This window comes from Sebastes fasciatus, chromosome 6, assembly GCF_043250625.1.
Source record: "Sebastes fasciatus isolate fSebFas1 chromosome 6, fSebFas1.pri, whole genome shotgun sequence".
Classification (NCBI taxonomy): domain Eukaryota; kingdom Metazoa; phylum Chordata; class Actinopteri; order Perciformes; family Sebastidae; genus Sebastes; species Sebastes fasciatus.
Genome location: NC_133800.1, coordinates 1256333 through 1277008, shown reverse-complemented (window position 1 = coordinate 1277008; position 20676 = coordinate 1256333). Strand labels below are relative to the sequence as shown.

General features: G+C 43.6%; 1 protein-coding gene across 1 annotated transcript in view; it reads right to left on the bottom strand.

Annotated features, from left to right (window-relative positions):
- Nucleotides 1-19210, bottom strand: part of gcn1 (GCN1 activator of EIF2AK4) — a 50957-nt gene extending 31747 nt beyond the window's left edge. Inside the window, exons 1-26 of the mRNA XM_074637061.1 lie at nt 19139-19210; nt 16239-16341; nt 16087-16150; nt 15307-15438; nt 14314-14422; nt 14012-14110; nt 10400-10534; nt 10062-10239; nt 9897-9971; nt 8930-9058; nt 8789-8839; nt 7915-8013; nt 7617-7790; nt 7378-7530; nt 7200-7292; nt 7038-7113; nt 5387-5546; nt 5061-5250; nt 4795-4919; nt 4396-4574; nt 3482-3575; nt 3288-3401; nt 2999-3197; nt 2772-2924; nt 863-1044; nt 495-575 (exon numbers count right to left, since the gene is read on the bottom strand). Coding sequence (XP_074493162.1) covers nt 495-575; nt 863-1044; nt 2772-2924; nt 2999-3197; nt 3288-3401; nt 3482-3575; nt 4396-4574; nt 4795-4919; nt 5061-5250; nt 5387-5546; nt 7038-7113; nt 7200-7292; nt 7378-7530; nt 7617-7790; nt 7915-8013; nt 8789-8839; nt 8930-9058; nt 9897-9971; nt 10062-10239; nt 10400-10534; nt 14012-14110; nt 14314-14422; nt 15307-15438; nt 16087-16150; nt 16239-16341; nt 19139-19156 — 3165 coding nt within the window. The 5' untranslated portion in view covers nt 19157-19210. The remainder of the gene's footprint in view (nt 1-494; nt 576-862; nt 1045-2771; nt 2925-2998; nt 3198-3287; nt 3402-3481; nt 3576-4395; nt 4575-4794; nt 4920-5060; nt 5251-5386; nt 5547-7037; nt 7114-7199; nt 7293-7377; nt 7531-7616; nt 7791-7914; nt 8014-8788; nt 8840-8929; nt 9059-9896; nt 9972-10061; nt 10240-10399; nt 10535-14011; nt 14111-14313; nt 14423-15306; nt 15439-16086; nt 16151-16238; nt 16342-19138) is intronic.
- Nucleotides 19211-20676: the final 1466 nt, after the last annotated feature.

Below are 20676 nucleotides of genomic sequence, written 5' to 3'. Positions count from 1 at the left end.
ATGAAAAGAACTAGTTGATGAATAAACCAGCAGTAATATAGTCTAATGCTGCATTCCTCTGATTCCATGTGTTGTTTATGGACCATCTTAAATCCTTAATGTTAATGTTTCTGTGTAGATTTAAACATACCAGGCTGGACACCCATGTGCCCTCCTCTTTGTTAACCTTTTTTATACGCTTCCGGGCTTCCCCTGGTAACCCTGCGTTTAACGGCACACCACTAGGAGTTGTGGGTAATTCCCTCAGGCAAAGTCTGCAGAAAGGCGGACTTACGAGAAGTGTTCATAAAAGGCTCAAATAGTCTAAGAGAGAGCCCTCAAGGACTTGATGATTTGACAGTGGGACAGTCCTAAACCCTCACAGATTTTGTGGGAACGCGCCTCAAAGTCTGTGAGTCTGTGAGTGTGGACATTGGGATTGGACCAATAACTAATACACACTGTGTGTGTATGTCTTTACACATATAAATGCATTTAAAGTCTGTCTGGTTCACCTGGAGCCTCGGGGTGGCTGTGGAAATGACTCTGGTCAGGAGCAGCAGCATGCTGACACGAGGAAGCAGTTCTGGTCCGTTCTGAGACAAGAAAACACAGCAGGTAGTACAAACTACTAAATCTACAAAATAAATGGTAGGACTGTCACAAAGCTTTCCCAGTTTGGTATGCCATTTGTTTTTACAGATCAACAGCTCTGCTTACTACATATGAACCAAAACACAGCTATGTAGACGACTGCTGAGACAAATGGGGTGCATGGCAACAATTAGTCTTTCTGGTTGTCTGCATAAATAATGTATCTTCCAACCATCTTCCTGTGCAGGTCAGAGACAACAGAAAACACAATGCAGAGGTCTGTCTCTACCTCGTCTATAACAAAGTCATCGTCGTCGGTGGCGGCCCGGAGCTGGGAGTGTTCTCTGATGACCTGCAGGGCTCTGGTCATCTTGCTCTCCGTCTCCTCGGTGCTGCCTGAAGACTCCCGGAGCATGGCGTTGAGCAGAGGGAAGCAGACGGAGAAGGCCGGAGCCGACAGAGGAGACGCATCTGAGGAAAACAACAATACAAAGAAACAAGAGGTTCAGTCAGTACAGGAGCACCGTCACAGTTCTGATCTCTGACTGGCTACTGGTGGAACATCTGAAGGAAACATGGTTTGCATCTTTTGTCTCATGGCATTCCTCATCTTCATCTTTCCTTCCTCTCACCTCTTTAAAGATCCCTTAAATATTGGCTAGATGTTGTATAACATTAGAATATTTACTTGGAAGTTTTCCATTTGCAACACTGGCTTGGTATTTTCTGGGACATTATAGACTATTTACTTCTATTATATTTACTGATGTTGATTTTATTAGGTGTCTAAAATCTGTTTTGCTGCTGCCCCCATCCACAGCAGTATACACGGCAGAACTAGTCCGCCACAGGTCACGTTAATCGGAGTATTCACGGCTGCATGAAAACGGGAATATTAGTGGAATATTAATTTTCATTAGTCATGTCAAGAGCTTAGTAGGAATATTGCCCTTTTTCAGAATAGGGGCAAAAAATGCAGTATTTTGTTCATGTAAACGTAATAATAATAATAATAATAATAATAATACATTTTATTTATATAGTGCTTTTCTGGGTACTCAAAGACACTTTACACAGATAAAAAGATCATAAAAACAGGGACATCATGAAAATATAAAACACAATATTAATCACACATTAAAAGCAGTTCTAAAAAGGTGAGTTTTGATTAGTGATTTGAATGTGGACAGGTTGGTGCAGTCTCTGATGTGTTTGGGGAGTGAGTTCTAGAGGGAGGGAGCGGCTATGGCAAATGCTTTGTCGCCCCAGGTCCGGTGCTTGGTTCTGACTGGTGTGGACAGGTGGTTGGCATCAGAGGAGCGGAGAGGAGTGTGATGGTGGAGCAGATCTGTGAGGTAGGAGGGGGGTTATGGAGGGCTTAGTGAGTGAGGAGGAGTTTGAACTGGATGCGTTGTGGGACAGGGAGCCAGTGGAGGTTCTGGAGGATGGGGTTGATGTGATCACGGCAGTGGGAATGGGCGAGCAGACGGGAAGCAGAGTTCTGGATGTATTGGAGTTTATTGAGGACTTTGGATGTTGAGCCGTAGAGAATGCTGTTGCAGTTGTCGATTCTGGATGTAATGAAAGCGTGGATGAGAGTTTCGGCAGCAGAGAAGGAGAGTTATGGGCGGAGACGAGCTACTGTATGTTTTTGAGGTGGAAAAAGGCAGTCCTGGTGATGTGGTTGACGTGGTGTTCGAAGGAGAGGTGGCTGTCAAAAATGACTCCGAGGTTGCGGATGTGAGGGGAGGGGGACAGAGTGGAGTTGTCGATGGTGAGGCAGAAGTTGTGAGTGGTTCTGGTGAGTGATTTTGGACCGATGATGAGCATGTCTGATTTGTCACAGTTGAGTTTGGGAAAGTTGATTTGCATCCATGATTTAATTTCAGTGAGGCAGTTGGACAGAGTGGAGTGTGTAGCGGTGAGGATGGATTTAGTGGAAATAGTAGAGCTGGACGTCGTCGGCGTAGCAGTGGAAGTGGAGGCCATGGCGCGCATGATGTGACCAAGGGGAAGCAGGTAGAGGATGAAGTAGTCACTTACTATGGATAAGAACCTCATACAACCCCTTTTCAAAAAATCCAAACTATCCCTTTAAGACATCTGAACATATTCATTATTAGTAAGAAAGTGACACAGGAGTGTGCATGTGTGTCTAGATGTGGTTTTGTAAGTGGCGTGTCCGTGACCGTACTCACCGCCCGTCTTGGCGTCTCTCTGTGGGACGGTGTGGTGGTGCAGCAGCAGGATGGTGCGGTGGGCTGCTGTGTCCAGGTCCTCCTGTTCCCACGCCTCGTCCAGATCACACTCTGGCTTCAGCAGCCGTAGAGTCACATGACCCACCAGCATGGCTGCAAGGAAAACACAGTGTCACTGAGATGCTGAGGCTGTGACTATCAATACCATACTGAGACAGGCCATGTACCTAGATAGTGGAAGTGTTTGGGCATGAGACACACTCCGATGTCCAAGAAGAGCTGCTGGATGCATGGAGCAGCCAGAGGGGATTGCAGCAGGGGGATCAGGACCTGGAGGACAGGGGGGAGCTCCATGGTGATCTGAGCTGGTCTCTCTATCAGAGTGGCTTCCAGCAGACCCACCGCGCTCTGCAGCTTCAGATCCAGCTGGTGAAAACGACAGAAACACCGCAGATCAACCAGGAGAAATCAGGGACTCAGTATTAGAGAACAGACTATTGTGACGTGGTTTCATACCCCTTGAAGTCTCTTGCGGACATCGGCCTCCTTTTCCAGCTGGATCTGGATCATTTCCTTCTGTTTGCTGGTCAGTTGCAATTCATCTTTGATGCCTTTTTTCCTCTTCATCTCCTGCAAGATCACAGAGGAATCTAAATGTGCTCCAGACATTAACAGCATCACAAACCCAGATGATGAGAAGAGTACTTTACCTCCTGTAACTCCAGCTCAATGATCTGTTCCTTGTAGGAGTAGGCCTTGTTCTCTCTCTTCATGTTCACCTTCTTGGTGCTTTCCTTCTGGGCACTGCAGCAAGCAGAGAGGAGGAAGACAGAAGACAGAAGGAAATAAACGGCAAACAGATGACAGACGAGCTCAGAGGTTTACAGCAGTAGGAGAGGCTGAGCTTTACGCTTGTTGCCAGACCGCCCGCATGAGCAGCGCGTGACGGCTGCCTCGTTGAACGGCTGCGTGTTTCACGTGGGTCGCCCACACCGGCAGCGTTTCTGCTGCTGCTGCTGCTGCCAGCTCTTTCTTTCTACATAGAGTTTGGCTTTCATAATGGCCATTTCATGTCATTAGAAATGTAATTTATATTTATTCTAGACAGAGAAAGGTTAAGAAGCGTGTGATAATTTCTAAATAATAGTAATAATCCACAATTAAAACCTCGTACTATATTGAGGTCACTGCATGTTCTACAACACTGTCCTGCACATATTTCAGAATAAAAGCTTTGTGTTAAGGAATGAAGGAATTCTTTCCACAGAAAAAAAACCTTGAGGGCTTTTGTTTTGAAATGAAAGCAGGAAGTGTTGATTTAAAAATAAATCTTTACTTTTTTTCATGTCATCATACAGCAAAACTGTAGTAATGTTGCTGATATGATGTCAATATACTGTCAAAAGATCACTGTCACTGTCTGTTGTTGCTGTGAAAAGCGAGAAGTAAAAATAGGCGAGACCTCAAATCTCTAGAAGAGACACAGCTGAGACGCGTTGAGACGCACTGAGATGCGGGCTTGTGTGGCTGCTCTAACCCGTTAACATGGACTCCGAAATAAAAAAACAACAGGTTCTGCAGCTGCCACGTGCTGCTGACGTTCCCTCTGTGGATGGGGCATTACCTCTGGATGATGCTGTTGTCATACAGTTCTCCCTCAGGTGTCTGCATGATGGCGTACTCCTCCCTGGTGACGTGGAGTAGAGCGGGCCGGGAAAGACCCTCGGTGACGTGACTGATCACCCGCGGTAACAGCTTGTTGGGGGAGAGGCCGGAGAGGGCACCGACCGCATTTTTCACTGCCTGAGGAGAAAAAACGTGACCAGTAAACATCCTGATATCATGTCAAATACATCAGCAATAGATAGACTCTAATGTCCTTCCAGATATTCTGCACAGAACAGAAAAACTGTTCATCGATCCTTCAATCAACCTGGGTTTCTCCACAGTGATCAGTAAAGTGTTGCTGTGTGTAGAAATGTCATGTAACTGCAGCATCAGGTGGTGTGTGGTGTTCTCAGACCTGGCTGTCTGCGTTGACCTCCAGTAGATGAGGCAGAATAGCTTCCAGATTCTTCTCTATAAACTCTTCTGCCTTTATGTTCATGGAGAGGAGCAGAAGAGGCCAGAGGCCGCGGCGAGCTCCAACTGAAAGAGTGACACACAGGGTGGATGACATGTACATTATGGCACAGAGCACCAATACACCATCCCAACAAACTGTGGTGGTGTTAAGCTACAGAAACCTGACATCTGGTTCACAAGAGGGCAGCAGATTCATTGTCATACCTATGGATGGATGATGAGTGACGATGAGGATCTCCATGGCCATGCTCTCTGCCTCGGTGGGGTCGCCCCATTGGCTGGCAGAGGAGCAGACAACACACAGCGCGCCCAGCAGGACACGAGGGGGAACGTAGCTGCGACCCAGCTCGGTCAGCTCTCCTGACTCTGACACCAGGACGTCCTGGGGCAAAACCTGACAGTGAACACATCACACAGTCAGTAACAATCAGACAAACAGTGGAGCTGTAGCAGCTGACTGATTCACTGATCCACAACCAGCTGTTAAAGATGCAGCTCTATGAGCCATATGGTGAATAATCAGTGTGTACTTTGTGTTTGTTGATGACCAAGCGGAGTTCTCCCAGAAGGCCGTGGGCCAGACTGGATCCACCCAGAGAGGAGAGCAGCTTCCTGACGGTCTGTTGAGCCCGCTTCCTCACACGCCAGCTCCGAGACAGCAGAACCGCAACGGTGGCGTGATGATACATCCTACAGGAAGCAAACATTATATACTGGAATAAATCATAAAATGACCATGATGTGTCATCAGAGATTAAGGAAACATGCTGAATTGAAATACTGGCTTCTCCAACAACAATGCTACAGCCAGTATGTTCTCCTTTAACATTTCCATTTCGGTTCTGATCGTCTGTTTTAGTTTTGGTCTGTGTGATCCGTCCTCTTCCGGTTTCAACGCCCCGTTGTCACATCTGAAACTAATTGTCACGTCAAACACAGCCTTCTGCAGCCATGGAAGCAAGCTAGCGAACTGGATCAACAGAGATAACGTTAGCGTTAGATTCTACCCGACCTGAAAAGACTCGGTACATCTCTCTGTGGTCCGTGTGCAGCTGGTTATCAAGGCAGCGACTGTTTGAGACACACAGCCGATGAAGTGATGCTGACTACTGCTGCTGCTGGCCAAGGGCTAACAAAGTCGTGTCTAGAAAGTAACCCTCACATTGCACTCCAGTGTTTAGAATCTGGACTGCTGTTACCTGTTTTAAACACTAGCTGTCAGTGATACATATGGCTCCTTTAAGATAAATGAGACAAATCTCTAGTTAATTTATGTTCTGTATTTTTCCTGCACAAACAGAACATTCGATCGCTCTGTGGACAAAACCTTTCAGAAAGTAAATATATAATAGGCTCGTCATGGTAGTTGGTGTTACCGGTGTTACACGGTGGTCGGGTACACACCTATTACATTACGTACCCACCGCCCCCACCGTCGTTCTGCTGTTTTTACAGAAATAAAACCCATTTAGTTCATTTTCGCGTATCAGTGCCGTGTTATCAATAGATGGTCGGATGCTACACACTGAAAGTGAAAGTGTCTGCTCCATACAGAGTCTCAGCTCAGAGCAGCAGGAGTCAGATTTCACACACGGTACGAGAGAGAGAGTTGACAGACAAGACGATGGCGGAGGATTCGGTGTCGGAGCGAAAAGCAAATGTGCCTATTTGGCAATATTTCAGGTTTAAACCCAATGACGGAGCGGTCACAGCCGGTGTGAGCGGCACAGCGGTGCCAGGTAGACCCCTGCGGCCCGGCAGTGAAAGCTGGACTGGAGAGGCCAGACACGCAGCCACCCGATGGTAAAGATCAGAATCAGCATGCTGCACATATTGACCGTCATCTTTTCTTGTAAAATGTCCGGTGTAAATCGGTAACACCGGTGATGTCACAAGTTTATTAACCGGTGGGAACATTTCCTCTCCATCACATCCCTACTATATATACAGGAAATCACTGTGTATCATCAATGTCAGCATGTTTGGTTTAGTTTAGGTTTGCTAAATCTGAAGTTCAAGGCACATATTATAGTGTTCACTGGGGATCATTTGGCCCCGATCTCCCCCTGGTCGATATACTTTTTAATCCTAAAATAAGAAGGCCATTATGTGTTGCTGGTGTATGTGTTGTTCAGTATATAAGCGCTCTAAGACATATGCAAGGTGGAGGGCCAGACTCACTGTGATTTGCTGGTGTTGAGCCTGTGAGCGTGGTCCAGGAAGAGTCTTTCACAGAGCAGCAGCACTGTGAGCAGAGCTACAGACAGAGACAGGACATCAGTTCAATACTTGAGAACGCTCATGAGTCTTTAAGATAATCAGACATGTTGAAAATGTCCTTACTTTCCTCGTTGGCCTGCGAGAGGAACTTCTCTGTGGTGAAAAGTGGCTTCTTCTCATCTAAGATCAGGTTCCAAAAGCTGGACAACTTCGCTTCTGCAGAGACACAAAGACAAAAGTCCTCATCACTGCCCATCCTTGTATACTCCAACAGTCTCCATCAGTCATTTTTGAGCCTCACCCGTCTGCGTCTCCAGCAGCGCCAGTCGACTCAAAAGAACAGAAGCTGCCACACCTTCTGCAAGCAGAGCATGCTGGGAGTTCTGTGCTGCAGCCTTCTCCACTGTTTGGAGGAGCAAGGGCACGAGGTCTGAGGCCTGGGCCAGAGTGTCCCCTAAAAAACAGGGATTAAGGATTGAGTTGAAGTTAAGGATCTGTGTATTGGACACATAACAGCATGACGTGCCCGGTGTGACTGACCTCTGAAGGCCCCCAGCATGGCCTGAAGGTAGGCGTGCCGAACCAGAGATGTGGAGGTCTTGAGGCTGAAAGCTTTCTTCAACCAGTCCAGCAGAGCGGTGGGAACTTCCACTGTGAGACGACTGGTCCACTGGGAGAGCACTGACACTGCATGCACCAAGGTAGCCTCATGAACTACAGGAAATACAGAAGAGTTAGACAGGACCGGTGGTCTCCTGAAGGATTTACAGAGACTTATTAAGATAATTTCCATAGTTAGTAAATCTGTCTAGCATGACTGAGGAAGAAAAGATGATACCTTCTTGTTGTAAATAAGGGATGAACATCACAGCGACTGCAGAGCTGAGAGTCTGGCTGGAGGTTCCTGATACGGTATGATGGCTGCAGCTGGCTATCCCTGGAACAACATCAACATGGTACGGTTGAAATAAAGAGGTTGCAGTTGAAGCTCTTGCAGGGTGACCCGGTGTCCCACTTTAGGAGGGACTACACAGCATTTTTATCCCTTGTCCCACGTCCCACATATTGAGACGATGTCCTACATTTTCATTGTCTCAAGTTTTCAAAAGTCAAACCGCTGCAGGACAGACGCTTCTTTAAAATCTGGCTTTTATCCAACGGCTGTGAAGAAGCAGGAATGCTGTCATCATCACTGCGCTGTGTTTGCTGTCAAACTGAGCACATGTGGGTCAAGTTCAGGTTCACATGTCACAGTCTTTGCTACGCTACGCTCAAAGGAGAAAAATACGAGTCACCGCAAAGTCACAAACTCTGCAGATTTAGGCGGAATATGATGGAAACTAGCACAAAGAAAAGGAAAAGCAGCTTCAACAAAGACTGTGAAACTACTTAGAAGTATTTATAAGCTGGTGGAAGGAGATTCTCAGAGTTTTTTGTGAAATGTGCCAGTTATTTTTCAATTACGACATGAAGTGACACAAGTGGCACAAGAAACGTGCGGCTCAAAAAGAGATGTGCCGATCTATGGATGCATTCTGGCATTAAAGCATAGAGATTTTATAAGATATGGGGCAGAATAGAAATGTTTATTATATAAGTTAGATAGACATATCAACATTATAGACTACCTCTGAGCCTTGGTAACATGTCCCACATTGTCCCACAAAAACATATTCTTTGCTAAAAATTATAAATCTTGCAAGGCCTCTTACCTGACAACACACTCATCTTTTGGGCAACAACAGTGAGCTTTCCTTCAGACCCTGCAACCACAACAATTATGATTCAGGTGAGCAGAACCAAACAGGGGTCAGACAGTATCTCAGTCTAACAGGTAATATGAATGAGTTCACCTCCGAGGATCTTGAAGAGGTGAGTGACGACGTCCTCCAGAGCAGAGGGGTCGCTGCACTGCTGGGCCAGGTTCTGCATGGCCTGGACCGCCTCCTCCATCAGCTGAGCATTATTAGCTTTCAGCTGGCCTGAAAGACGCACCACACCAGTCATCAAATACACAGAAACTACTCATTAATAATTCATTGAGTGCTAGAGCTGCACGATTATGGCCAAAATGATAATCACGATTATTTTGATCAATATTGAGATCATGATTATTTATAATGATTATTCATTCATTTTATTGCACTTTCACATTAAAATAAACAGAGTGCTGCTTTCACTTCCATGCTGTGCTAAATTCCTGTTAATGTACAAATTAGGGCTCCACCATGCTGGAAAAAACTGACATTGCAATATTTTTTTCTGCAATATGAGAAAATACAGGAATATTCACCCTATCCTTTTTACTAGCTACATTTTAAAGTTAAATGCTTCAATCTGGTGCACTTTGAGAGCAAAATTAGCAACATGAAGATGCTAGATAAAGTATTTTATGCCCTTAATTTAATAATAAAACACATTGGTTGTATAGATAATATCTATAAACACATTGGTTGTATAGATAATATCTATAAAAACATTGGTTGTATAGATAATATCTATCACCAAAGTGAGGCCAAAACATCCGGATCACCAGCTGCTGGCTGTTAGTTTAGGAAGCGCTTGATTTGATGTCCAGCAGAGTTTTCTATGAGAAGAACGCACATTTTAAACGTCAATATCTCAGTCGATTATGTTCATTTAATTGTGGGAAGCCCAAATCGTGATTACAATTAATATTCGATTAATTGTGCAGCCCTATTGAGTGCCCAGTCTTTCAGTCATTATTTCTCCTGTGACAAATCACACCCTCCTGACAGCCTGTTCCACAAGACACAAAGATACAAAACTAAATCTACTGAGCGTCCATTTAGGCCTTACTTGCGAGGGCCTTTCCGATATCCATGGCGTACTGACTGAGGTCGAGAGTTACAGCCAACAGTAGGCAGGAAACAGCTGCAAAGAGAGGGACAATGTTTTAATCCACCGTATGAGAGCTGCCTGAGCAGCGAGCAGGTAAATCATCAGAAACTCAAAGCATCTCACTCTGCATGGCGTTCTCTGGACTGCGGAGCATGGTCTTCTGCAGCGTGGGGAGTAGCAGTTCCTTGAACTCAGAGTGGGTCACATGACGCAGAAACGAGCCACTTTTTTCCAGAATGTGCTGTTGTGGTTTCGTCTTGCTCATAAGGACTGATTTCATGTACAGGTCCAACAGGGCACTCTGAAAACCAGCAGACACAAGGTTACATGTTGTAGCAGCCCCGACATGGATTCATCTGAGAGTCCATGTAGTCCTTTAGTGTCAGAGCACAACGGGTTAATAATGTCAGACCTGCAGTAAGGAACATTATGGTACTAATGATGAGAAGGGAACAGCTCACCTTGTGCTTCTCTATGGTAGCTTTGTCTTTCTGAATGGTGCAGAAGTCTGAACACACTCCCAGCATGGCCAGAGTGGTGGGGTTCTGGTCCAGACCCAACAGGGTGCTGATGTACTGATCCACCAGTCCAGGGTTCTGTTAAAGACAACACTATGTCACACCTGGTGTCTGTTCATACATTGAGATACAGTCAACAGGTCAGGGTTAGGTTATATGGATGGTCCAGTAACACATGGATGGTCCAGTAACATGGATGATCCAGTATCACATGGATGGTCCAGTATCACATGGGTGGTCCAGTATCACATGGATGGTCCAGTAACACATGGATGGTCCAGTATCACATGGATGATCCAGTATCACATGGATGGTCCAGTAACACATGGATGGTCCTTATCACATGGATTGTCCAGTAACACATGGATGGTCCCGTATCACATGGATGATCCAGTATCACATGGATGGTCCAGTATCACATGGATGGTCCCGTATCACATGGATGGTCCACTATCACATGGATGGTCCAGTATCACATGGATGGTCCAGTATCACATGGATGGTCCAGTATCACATGGATGGTCCAGTATCACATGGATGGTCCAGTATCACATGGATGGTCCTTATCACATGGATTGTCCAGTATCACATGGATAGTCCAGTATCACATGGATGGTCCTTATCACATGGATTGTCCAGTATAACATGGAGTGGTCTAGTATCACATGGATAGTCCAGTATCACATGGATTGTCCAGTATCACATGTAATGGTCTAGTATCACATGGATAGTCCAGTATCACATGGATGGTCCTTATCACATGGATTGTCCAGTATCACATGGATGGTCCAGTATTACACGGATGGTCCAGTATTACATGGATGGTCCAGTACCACCTGGGCCTCATTGGATTGTATAGCAGTAATGGTTTCTGATCCAGTCTAAAGCCGTGGCCACACGTGGAACGTCAGGAGCGCGTGGCGGCTGCGTGATACACGTGTCGGGTTTTCACACCAGCTGTGTGTCTGCTGCGTTTCTGCTGCTGTGTCAGCCCTTTTCTTTCTACATAGAGTTTGCCTTTTAATGGCCATTTCATTTCATTATAGATATCATTTATATTGATTTTAGACAGAGAAAGGTGAAGAAACATGTGGTAATTTGTAAATAATAGTAATAATCCACAATTAAAACTCTGTACTATATTCATTCATGGAGTTCTCCAAGTCACTCTATTTTCTAGAACACTGTCTGGCACATATTTCAGAATAAAAGCCTCATGTTAACAAATGAAGGAATTCTGTCCACAAAAAAAACGCTTGAGGGCTTTTATTTGGAAATGAAAGCAGGAAGTGTTGATTTAAACCCTGTACTTTATCAATTCATGGAGCTCTCCAAGTCACTGCAAGTTCCACAGCACTGACTGCTCATATTTCAGAATAAAAGCCTTGTGTTAGCAAATGAAGGAATTCTGTCCATAGAAAAAACGCTTGAGGGCTTTTATTTTGAAATGAAAGCAGGAAGTGTTGATTTAAAAATAAGTCTTTACTTTTTTTCATCTCCGTAACATATTCTACAGCTAGACCTTGAAACTGTAGTAAAGTAGCGGGTATGATGTTAATACACTGTCAATAGATCACTTTCACTGTCTGTGACATATTCTACAGATGTCTAGAGATCGAAACTGTATTAATGTAGCTGTTATGATGTTAATATACTGTCAATAGATCACCTTCACTGTCTGTTGCTGCTGTGAGACGTGCGCGGCACGCGTAAAAAATAGGCGAGACCTCTATTCTCTAGAAGAGACGCAGCTGAGACGCGCGTGAGAAGCGCAGTGTGGCTGCTCTAACCTGTTAACAGGGACGTCGAAATAAAAAACATCAGGTTACGCAGCCGCCACGCACTCCTGACGCTCCATGTGTGTCCGCGGCTTAGAGCCCCATGCGGTAAGGATCAATATTACAGGGGGAGATGACTAATAAAGCATTCCACCTCCTCTTTCAGTCGTTTCATCAGGCTGAGTATTATTTCAGTTTTTAGTATTATTTCATTATTAATATTATTGACCTGTAATTTGATTCTAAACACAGCCAGTTTCAAACTAGTGAAATGTCTCTTAGTGAATGTGGATTATTATGCTGGGGCCAGCTGGCTCTACAACATGGAGCTAACTACCCATCACATCAGTTCAGCACAGACGGGACTACAACAGCCCGTTTCATGCACTTGGGTCATTGTAAAACTGATCTGTACTATTTCCTTCACTGTACGTTTGGACTGATGTTAACAAGTGATCTATCAGGTTAGTAAAAACCGTTCTACTTCTTCAGTTGTCACATGATTATTTCCTGGATGAAGAGTGAAAAATCAAAAACTCTTCAGATGGGATGAACGTAATTTTGTCCTCCATAGCCTCGTTCCACATTTCTGTTTACCCCCACAGATCAGATCTGTTCAGCTATTTAAATAAAGTGAATGAAACAAAATGAAAGTTTCAGTGTGATCATCAGGTTAGATCAACGGGACCAGACTCTGAAATTAACTTTTTTCATGTCCTGCCACTCAGACATGTTATCTGCCACTTTTGAAATCTCTGCGCTAAATGAAGGAATAACATGTTAGATCTGGTGTCATTCAATGTTCAATATATTTTACATAAAAAGCATTATATGCATGGTAAATTACAGTGTTCCAATAACACCATAGCTTCTGGGGAGCCCTATTTTTCGGGGATGGGAGGGTACTGTACACAGTACTGTACTGATTGTCATCTATAGTGGTTATTTGCATAAAAACACATTTCAAATTATTATGATTATTTCAATATTTGCTATTTAATATACATCTCGGCATTAGTAGTTTTCATTTTGTATTATGAGCTGCTTAGAACTAGTGTTAGGAAGTTAATCAGTTAATAATTCTCTCTCTAATATCTATTTTATATTGATGTGAAAACATCTCCTTCAAACAACTGGATTTATTCAAGTTTCTCACCAAAACTTTAATTCTACGAGATTACATTTGAACGCATCATGATAACGTTGAAATTTACCTTCACCCAATAGTCTTTTTCCTGAGCAGAGCTTGAACGCGTCATAATAATAACTCAATGGCACCTCTGTTGACGTTAGTAGCTCCGTTATTTATCCAGTCAGGACTGTGCTGCCAACGGCTGCTAACAGCTAACGTTACTAACTCTCCTCCTGTTGATTTCAACACAGATTTTTTGTTCAGTGTCGCATTATCAGGAAAAAAATAGGGGTTCGTCCCCTCAGGTTTAGTAGCGCCACGCTGTTGAGTGCTTTTTTTTCTCTCCGCCATGTCTCCGGTCCCAAACAAACTCAAACATGATACAGCGTGCGTATGGCATTAATATCATTGTGCATGTGTTACTCTCGGAAAGCATTGGAGAGGAATAGATAGAACATGGATAGAGGAATCAGACAACTTAGAAACGCTTCTCTATTTCCATCTCTAGCGTTTCCCCTGTCTGCCAAAGTGACAGATGGCCTGATGATTTTATCCGCCATTGACAACAATTTATCCGCATTTGGTGGGTGCTAATTTCAGAACCTGAACGGGAGTCTTTTCATTGCCACTGTGTTTCGTACTCACTTCCTTCCAGAGGTGACTCAGATTCTTGAGGCTAGATTTCTGAGCTGTGGTCTTGGCTCCACCCACCACCTCAGCGACCAGAAGGCTCTGAACCTCCACCTGAAAGAGAGGAACCCAGACCACAAGGTCATACCAACACTAGAACCTTGATCCGGGTCAAATGTGGTAGAATTCTGTGTGGGATGTTTGTCAACAGCAACATTTAACACCTCAGTAGAAACTGTATGACTGGGTATAAACAGTTATTCCACCATCACAGACCACATAATCATTTCATCTTAGACTGATACTCTTTTACTGACCATTTTCTTCCAGACAGGTCCTTGTTTTTTCTCTGGGGTAGAAAACACCCGGGGGACTAAAAGGCAGGTCCAAGATAGGCCGATGAAGGCAGCAGAACCGCTGCTTTTACTGCAAATATAGAAAGGCAGCCATAAGAGTGGGAAGAGGAGAGGACAACCATCTGGATAACCCGGTTCCTAGACACAAAACTGATTCCATTAACTAATCCTGCTTGTTTTAAAATAAAACAGTGCAATCCTCGTTATAGTGTATCAATGTAGTTCATTATGACTCTGCTAACTGCACTCACATCCTTATAATTATTAGGGCTGGGACGATTCACCCATCTCCTGATTCCATACTGTCATGATGCTTGGGTGTTGATTCGATATGTGTTGTGATTTTGTGAGAGCGACGGCAGGCTCGACCGCACGTTACCGCGATACGATAACGTCTCCTGTCCGTGACAGAGTTAGCATGCAGCTTTAGCCGTGATGTCTAGCTCCGCTTTTCCTGTCTTTGTGTGAAACCCAAAGTGTTTCCATCCTTTACTGGATGTTTAGTGTTTACCACGCTGGATTCAACATGGGAGGGTGCAGGTCGTATCCACGATGACCCTAAGTTTTATACTTTCTTGTCTCGGCTCGCGGCGGCCGGCTGGTTTGTTTGTTTTGGTTGACGGATACAGAACGGATATGACGTCACGTTACTCAGACTACAACAATAAAAGCAGTAACTTCCTTCTACCTCCACATAGACTCAGATGAAGCAAATATATCAATTTGGCCAAAAAAATCGCAATACATCGATTTTTTTCCCACCCCTAATAATCAAATATGCTACACTATATAATCATTGCTTTCCCTGCCTCTCAAACACAGTGAAAAGGTAAAGATGTGTAATGCTGACAGTGCTATGATGATGCATCCGTTCTCTTCTGTGAATGTAGGAACGTGTTAGGGGTGCAACTACAAACTTTATAACTACTAACTATAGATAAAACAGAGCGGTACCTGGGCTCTCCATTTTTGCTGATGACTCCACTGTTGAGCAGGCAGTGGAGGAGGCTGGTCACCAGGACGTCAGGCTGACTGTCGGCCAGCTGGCCAATAACAGAGAGGAGCTCCCTGCGTGATGCAGCATCCCTGAGATGCACACACACATCCATGGAAACACAAAGGACATACACTCAGTTTATTAGGTACACGTGGCTCAAACTAATGCAGGTTAATACAACAGTTAAATCCTGCCATCATGATGGTTCTAATGTTCAGCTTTTGTTCAATCTCTTTTAGAGAGGTGTTGATTCAGTTTGTGGTGCTGTTTAGCTGCGTTACGTTAAACTGACAGGTGTTTCTATTAATTTGTCCACCCCATTATATATCAATATAGCAACAGTCTGTTATACGTAGCAACGGTCTATTATACGTAGCAACGGTCTGCTGTACATAGCAACGGTCTGTTATGAATCTCCACATATCTCCTCATCAGCCTGTTGGGAGCATCCCATAGTGTTTCATCCTGCATCAGTGTCATTACATCCACCCACCGATATGTGTGTGGAGTGAGATAGAAGACACCTACCGATATGTGTGTGGAGTGAGACAGAAGACACCTATCAATATGTGTATGGAGGAGACAGAAGACACCTATCGATATGTGTGTGGAGTGAGACAGAAGACACCTACCGATATGTGTGTGGATTGAGACAGAAGACACCTACCGATATGTGTATGGAGTGAGACAGAAGACACCTACTGATATCTGTGTGGAGTGAAACAGAAGACACCTACCGATATCTGTGTGGAGTGAGACAGAAGAGCTTGCATAATCCTTTGATGGCAGGCTCTGGTAACTCTAACAGAGATAATTGAAAGCGTTAGTGTTGATTATAGCACATTTTTAAAACACAGTGTAGAAGATTAAACAACACTGAATCCCTCACCTTTGCCCTTTATGCTCCGTTTCAGCTCTCCGAATATCTCCTGGCGCTCTTTCACACTGGCTGTTGTCACCTTCACAGCAAACCTCTTCAGTGTGTCTGAAACCTGCAGTAATACAGTCACATTTAGTATACAGACGGGTCTAATGACTGGCAGCAGTCAGTCCGACCTGCAGTCCAGGACCACAAGAATGAGTCACCTCATTCCCACAAAACCTACAACTGACACATACACTCAGTGGCCACTTTATTAGGAACACCTATACAACCCAATACAACTGTTCTGCCTTAAAGTTGACTTCTATGATACCTAGAATGTTCAGGTTTTTGTTGACACTGTCATAGAGGTGTTGATTCAATTATATGTTTAGCATCGAAGTCATAGTAAAGTTCTGAAGTTCGTGATCACATGGGACAGGGTGGGGCAGCTCATCCTGACCTTTACAGTCTGGACTTTATATACACGAGAGAGGCTTAATATTAGAAACACCTCTCAATATAATATAATGCAGTCCAGCACAACACCAGAACCAACTAGGGACTTCAATGCTAAACATCTTACTGAGTTAACACCTGAAAACCTTGAACATTATCCACCTTATTCTCGGGGGTGCTACTGTAGAAATGATAATGGCCGTAACTAGCAGTAAGCTCGTTAGTCCCATAGGCTAACCATAGTGGCTAACTGCCAACGGAGCTTCTTTTGAATAGGGACGCACCGATCCGATTTTTTCAGTCCCGATACCAATAGCGATACCTGGACTTTGGGTATCAGCCGATATCAAGTACAGATCCGATACCAGTGTTTAATTAATCAGCTGTATGCCTCACTGTGATGAAGTGACTGGGATCATTCTGTTATGAGTGAGGAAACATCAGGCTGGCCTTAAACAGTACTTTCCTAACTTTGTAAAACTAAATGTGACCAATAAATACATAGATATAAATGTATTTAATTTTTTATTTATTATTAGAATAATAAGTCATACACCAGTGCCTTTTTAAAAAAATCTTAAAAATTAACAGGAATTACAATTCAAGTGTAAACCTTTTAATGCAGCAACAAACTGGTCAAAACTTAAACAGGAATTAAAATTACAGTATATAGTGTATATAGTATACATAAACATAAAAAATAATTGTATAGATTGGCCCAATTGTCACCGATATCTGATCCAGCTATTTGACTCAGTATCGTCCCGATATCTGATCCGGTATTGGTGCTTCCCTGCAACAGTACTGCATCCCTGAAAGTAATTCGTCTTCAATTTAGCAAATCCTGCTTTATTTAGCATTTTCTAAAATGTCCTTGTGGAGCTCTGGTACTTGCTGAGCTGCTGGTGGCTGTACTAACAACCAGACAAAGCAAAATCTGTGGCTGCAACAACAGTGTGTTGAACATGCACCCAAAACAAAAAGGGATTGTTGTTGTGGCCAACGGTCCAGTTTCCATCGCCGACCTACAGACGAGGAATCCAGAGGAATGTGGCTGAGAAACCTAAACTTGAAGAGACCACCATAAACCCTCGTTATGTGTGCTCATTTCATTTAATGGACAAAAAGCCAGTGGAGGAAAATCCGTATTCTACTCTGTGGTTGGGTTATAAAGAGCAGCGGAGAAGAGACGTTGGGTCCTTGAAAGGACTGACAGCAGAGCCAGCAGAACATCAGCTATGATTTCATGTGTAGGGAGGACTCAGCATTGTAGCGTTGGTTTAATGACAGCCAGTTACTTTCACTATTTTCTGTACAGTTTAAAATGTAAGGCAGATTATGGCACGGAGTGCAGGCCAGCATTAGACTACAGATAGTTTCAGTAGGGTTTTCTGTGTGTAAAAAACTAAACCATGTTACTGTGGAAGTCCTGATCTGCCTCAGAGCTTTTCAGATTGTTCATCTCTTCACCGTCTGTAGCAACGGAGTCAATAACGTAGCTAAATCTGCTAGTGAAGGTTATCTGAGGCCACTTCTTCAGGTCGTCCTCCATCCCTCCATGGTAGAAGGCAGAGCTATGATCACATTATCCTGTTTGAGCTGTAATAGGTGGTGATCACACATGTTTTACTAGATTTATTAATACAATCGCTCTAGGAGAGACGATTAGCCTAGCGTTACCATGGAAAACGCCGGTTCTGGTTCAGACATGGGGGCTAGGAATGAGGTGGATAGGCGTCATAAAAGCAAACTTTATGGCAGAACAGTTGAATTGGGTTGTACAGGTGTTCCTAATAAAGTGGCCACTGAATGTATGTGTCAGTTGTAGGTTTGGGGTGGGTGGGAATGAGATGAGTTCAGAGAAAAGGAAGAAATGTTTCTTCTCTGCTATAACAGTAAATGTCTGTAAACTCTGAAGGGATTCCAGCACAGCCAGCAAAGTGACTATCACTGAGTCACTGAGTCAGCAGCTAGCACACTGTGGATTTAATGCACTCACACATCAGATCACATCACATCACATCAGATCACTGGTCACAGGTCACAACGTGCTGCTGGGGGAGGGCGAGGCTTAACTCCTCATCACATAAGATGGTAATTTAATGGATTCAGACCAACTGAAGCTAATGACGGGCAGTTTAAACCCAGTGGCGGTCCTATCTAGATAGAGTCTGGGCTGAGGCCAGAGCCAAGTCTTCTGTCAATATCTACCGGGTGGCTGTTATTATCGCTGGTTAGCCGGTTAGCTGTAGCTCAGTGTGGTCCAGTCACACTGAGGCTACGTAGCACTGAGCTAACAGCCTGCTGCTCGCTAGCTGCTGGATTTGACCAGAGTTTCTCTTTATACGTCGCAACACACCGACGTGATTATAAAGCCGAGGTCAAGATAGCACCAACTCTGGTTTCTACCATACTGGAACACCTTTCTGCAAGCGGATAGTCCACTATTAAAAAATAGCCCCACAAACCTGCGTGTCCGCCGCCATCTTGCCGGTCTTGATGCAGGAAGGACTTGCCGATGTCACTTCCGGGTCACAAATACTACGTCACCTTTTTTTTCTTTAATGTAATCAATATTTTTTAACATTATCCGCTTGTATTTTTACATAAAATGTGTGAAAACAACACTTCATATACACTGAAATAAGCACTCAAAAACAGCAAAATAAAATAAAATAGCAAAATCAAACAAAATAGCCAAATATCTTTAGGGATTTTGGAAGAAAACAGAGATCTTGAGAGACACACATTACATTTACACACACATTAAAAATGAGATTAATACAATTTGATCAAATTCTACCTGACTCAGAGTGATATTGTCAAACCTTTACTGTTGGTTTGGGAGCATGAATAGAAAAGATGATCCATGTTCTACTCCAGTAAAACAAAAAAGTTGAGTGACAAATACTTGGATTCTCTATTAGAAAAACATATTTGTTCTTAAGTGTTAGTTGCCACATATTGCAATATACTGTGTTAAGGTAAATAGTTCTATTGTTCTACAAGATAGTGCTGCGTTGAGTGAAGTTGGAGGTAAATATAATCTTTGCAGACATGACGGACTGTCGGGGGTATTTGGACAACTTTATTGGTGTAAATCAGGTCTCCTTTTTAAACCATATTAAGCTCGGGGGATAGACTGATGCTACGATAACCAACAGCAGAATCGATGTCCCTCTCCTCATCAGAAAGTTGAGGGACTTTATTTTGCAGCCAGTTAATGAAACTGAAGACCTCAGCAGACCTTGTCCTGTTTTCGTAGGGACTATTTCTTTGATTGAAACTAGTGTGAAGAACAGCTGTTGACAGTGAGCTCTATGGGTGACAGACTGACAAACAGGGACACTGTTGCTGGAAAGGTAGAGTTTTTGTCTTCTGAGTTATAAATGTAATTTGTCAATGTCAAATGTCAATGTTATCTCCAAATACAGAACTAGCTGCATGGACACCACGCTTCTTTTTGTAATTTGGGTGAACTGTCTCTTTAATTTAGCTGGTTTTGACTCACTGCCTGGTGTCCGTGGGTGTCCTGAGAGGCGCCACCATGCACCTATACATGTGCCTGGAAGTGACCTTACATGTGAAGGCGGACGCATGTGTGGGCCCATGTAAATTATATTGATATATCTCTGCACCCCCCTTTATACCTCTTATTATTATTATTCTTATTCTTATTATTATATTTTTGGGATTTTATTATATTTTATTTATTTTTTTCCAATTTTGAATGCTGATGTCGTTTTCTCTTGTGTACTTATTATGTTTGTTTCTAACTTAATTACTTAAAAATTGGTTTATAAACTTTTGTAATTACAAACTGTAAATTGCTGAAAACAACCTCGAAAAAAAGGGGAAAAAACAAAGTATAATAATGTAGCTGGTTTTCAACCACTGTCAGGTGTCCTTGGTTATTATTAGCGCCTGTTAAATGTCTATCTGGTCAAATAGAAGTCAACTGTTTAAACTCATTACACAATACACCTGACAGGTAAAGACATTTATC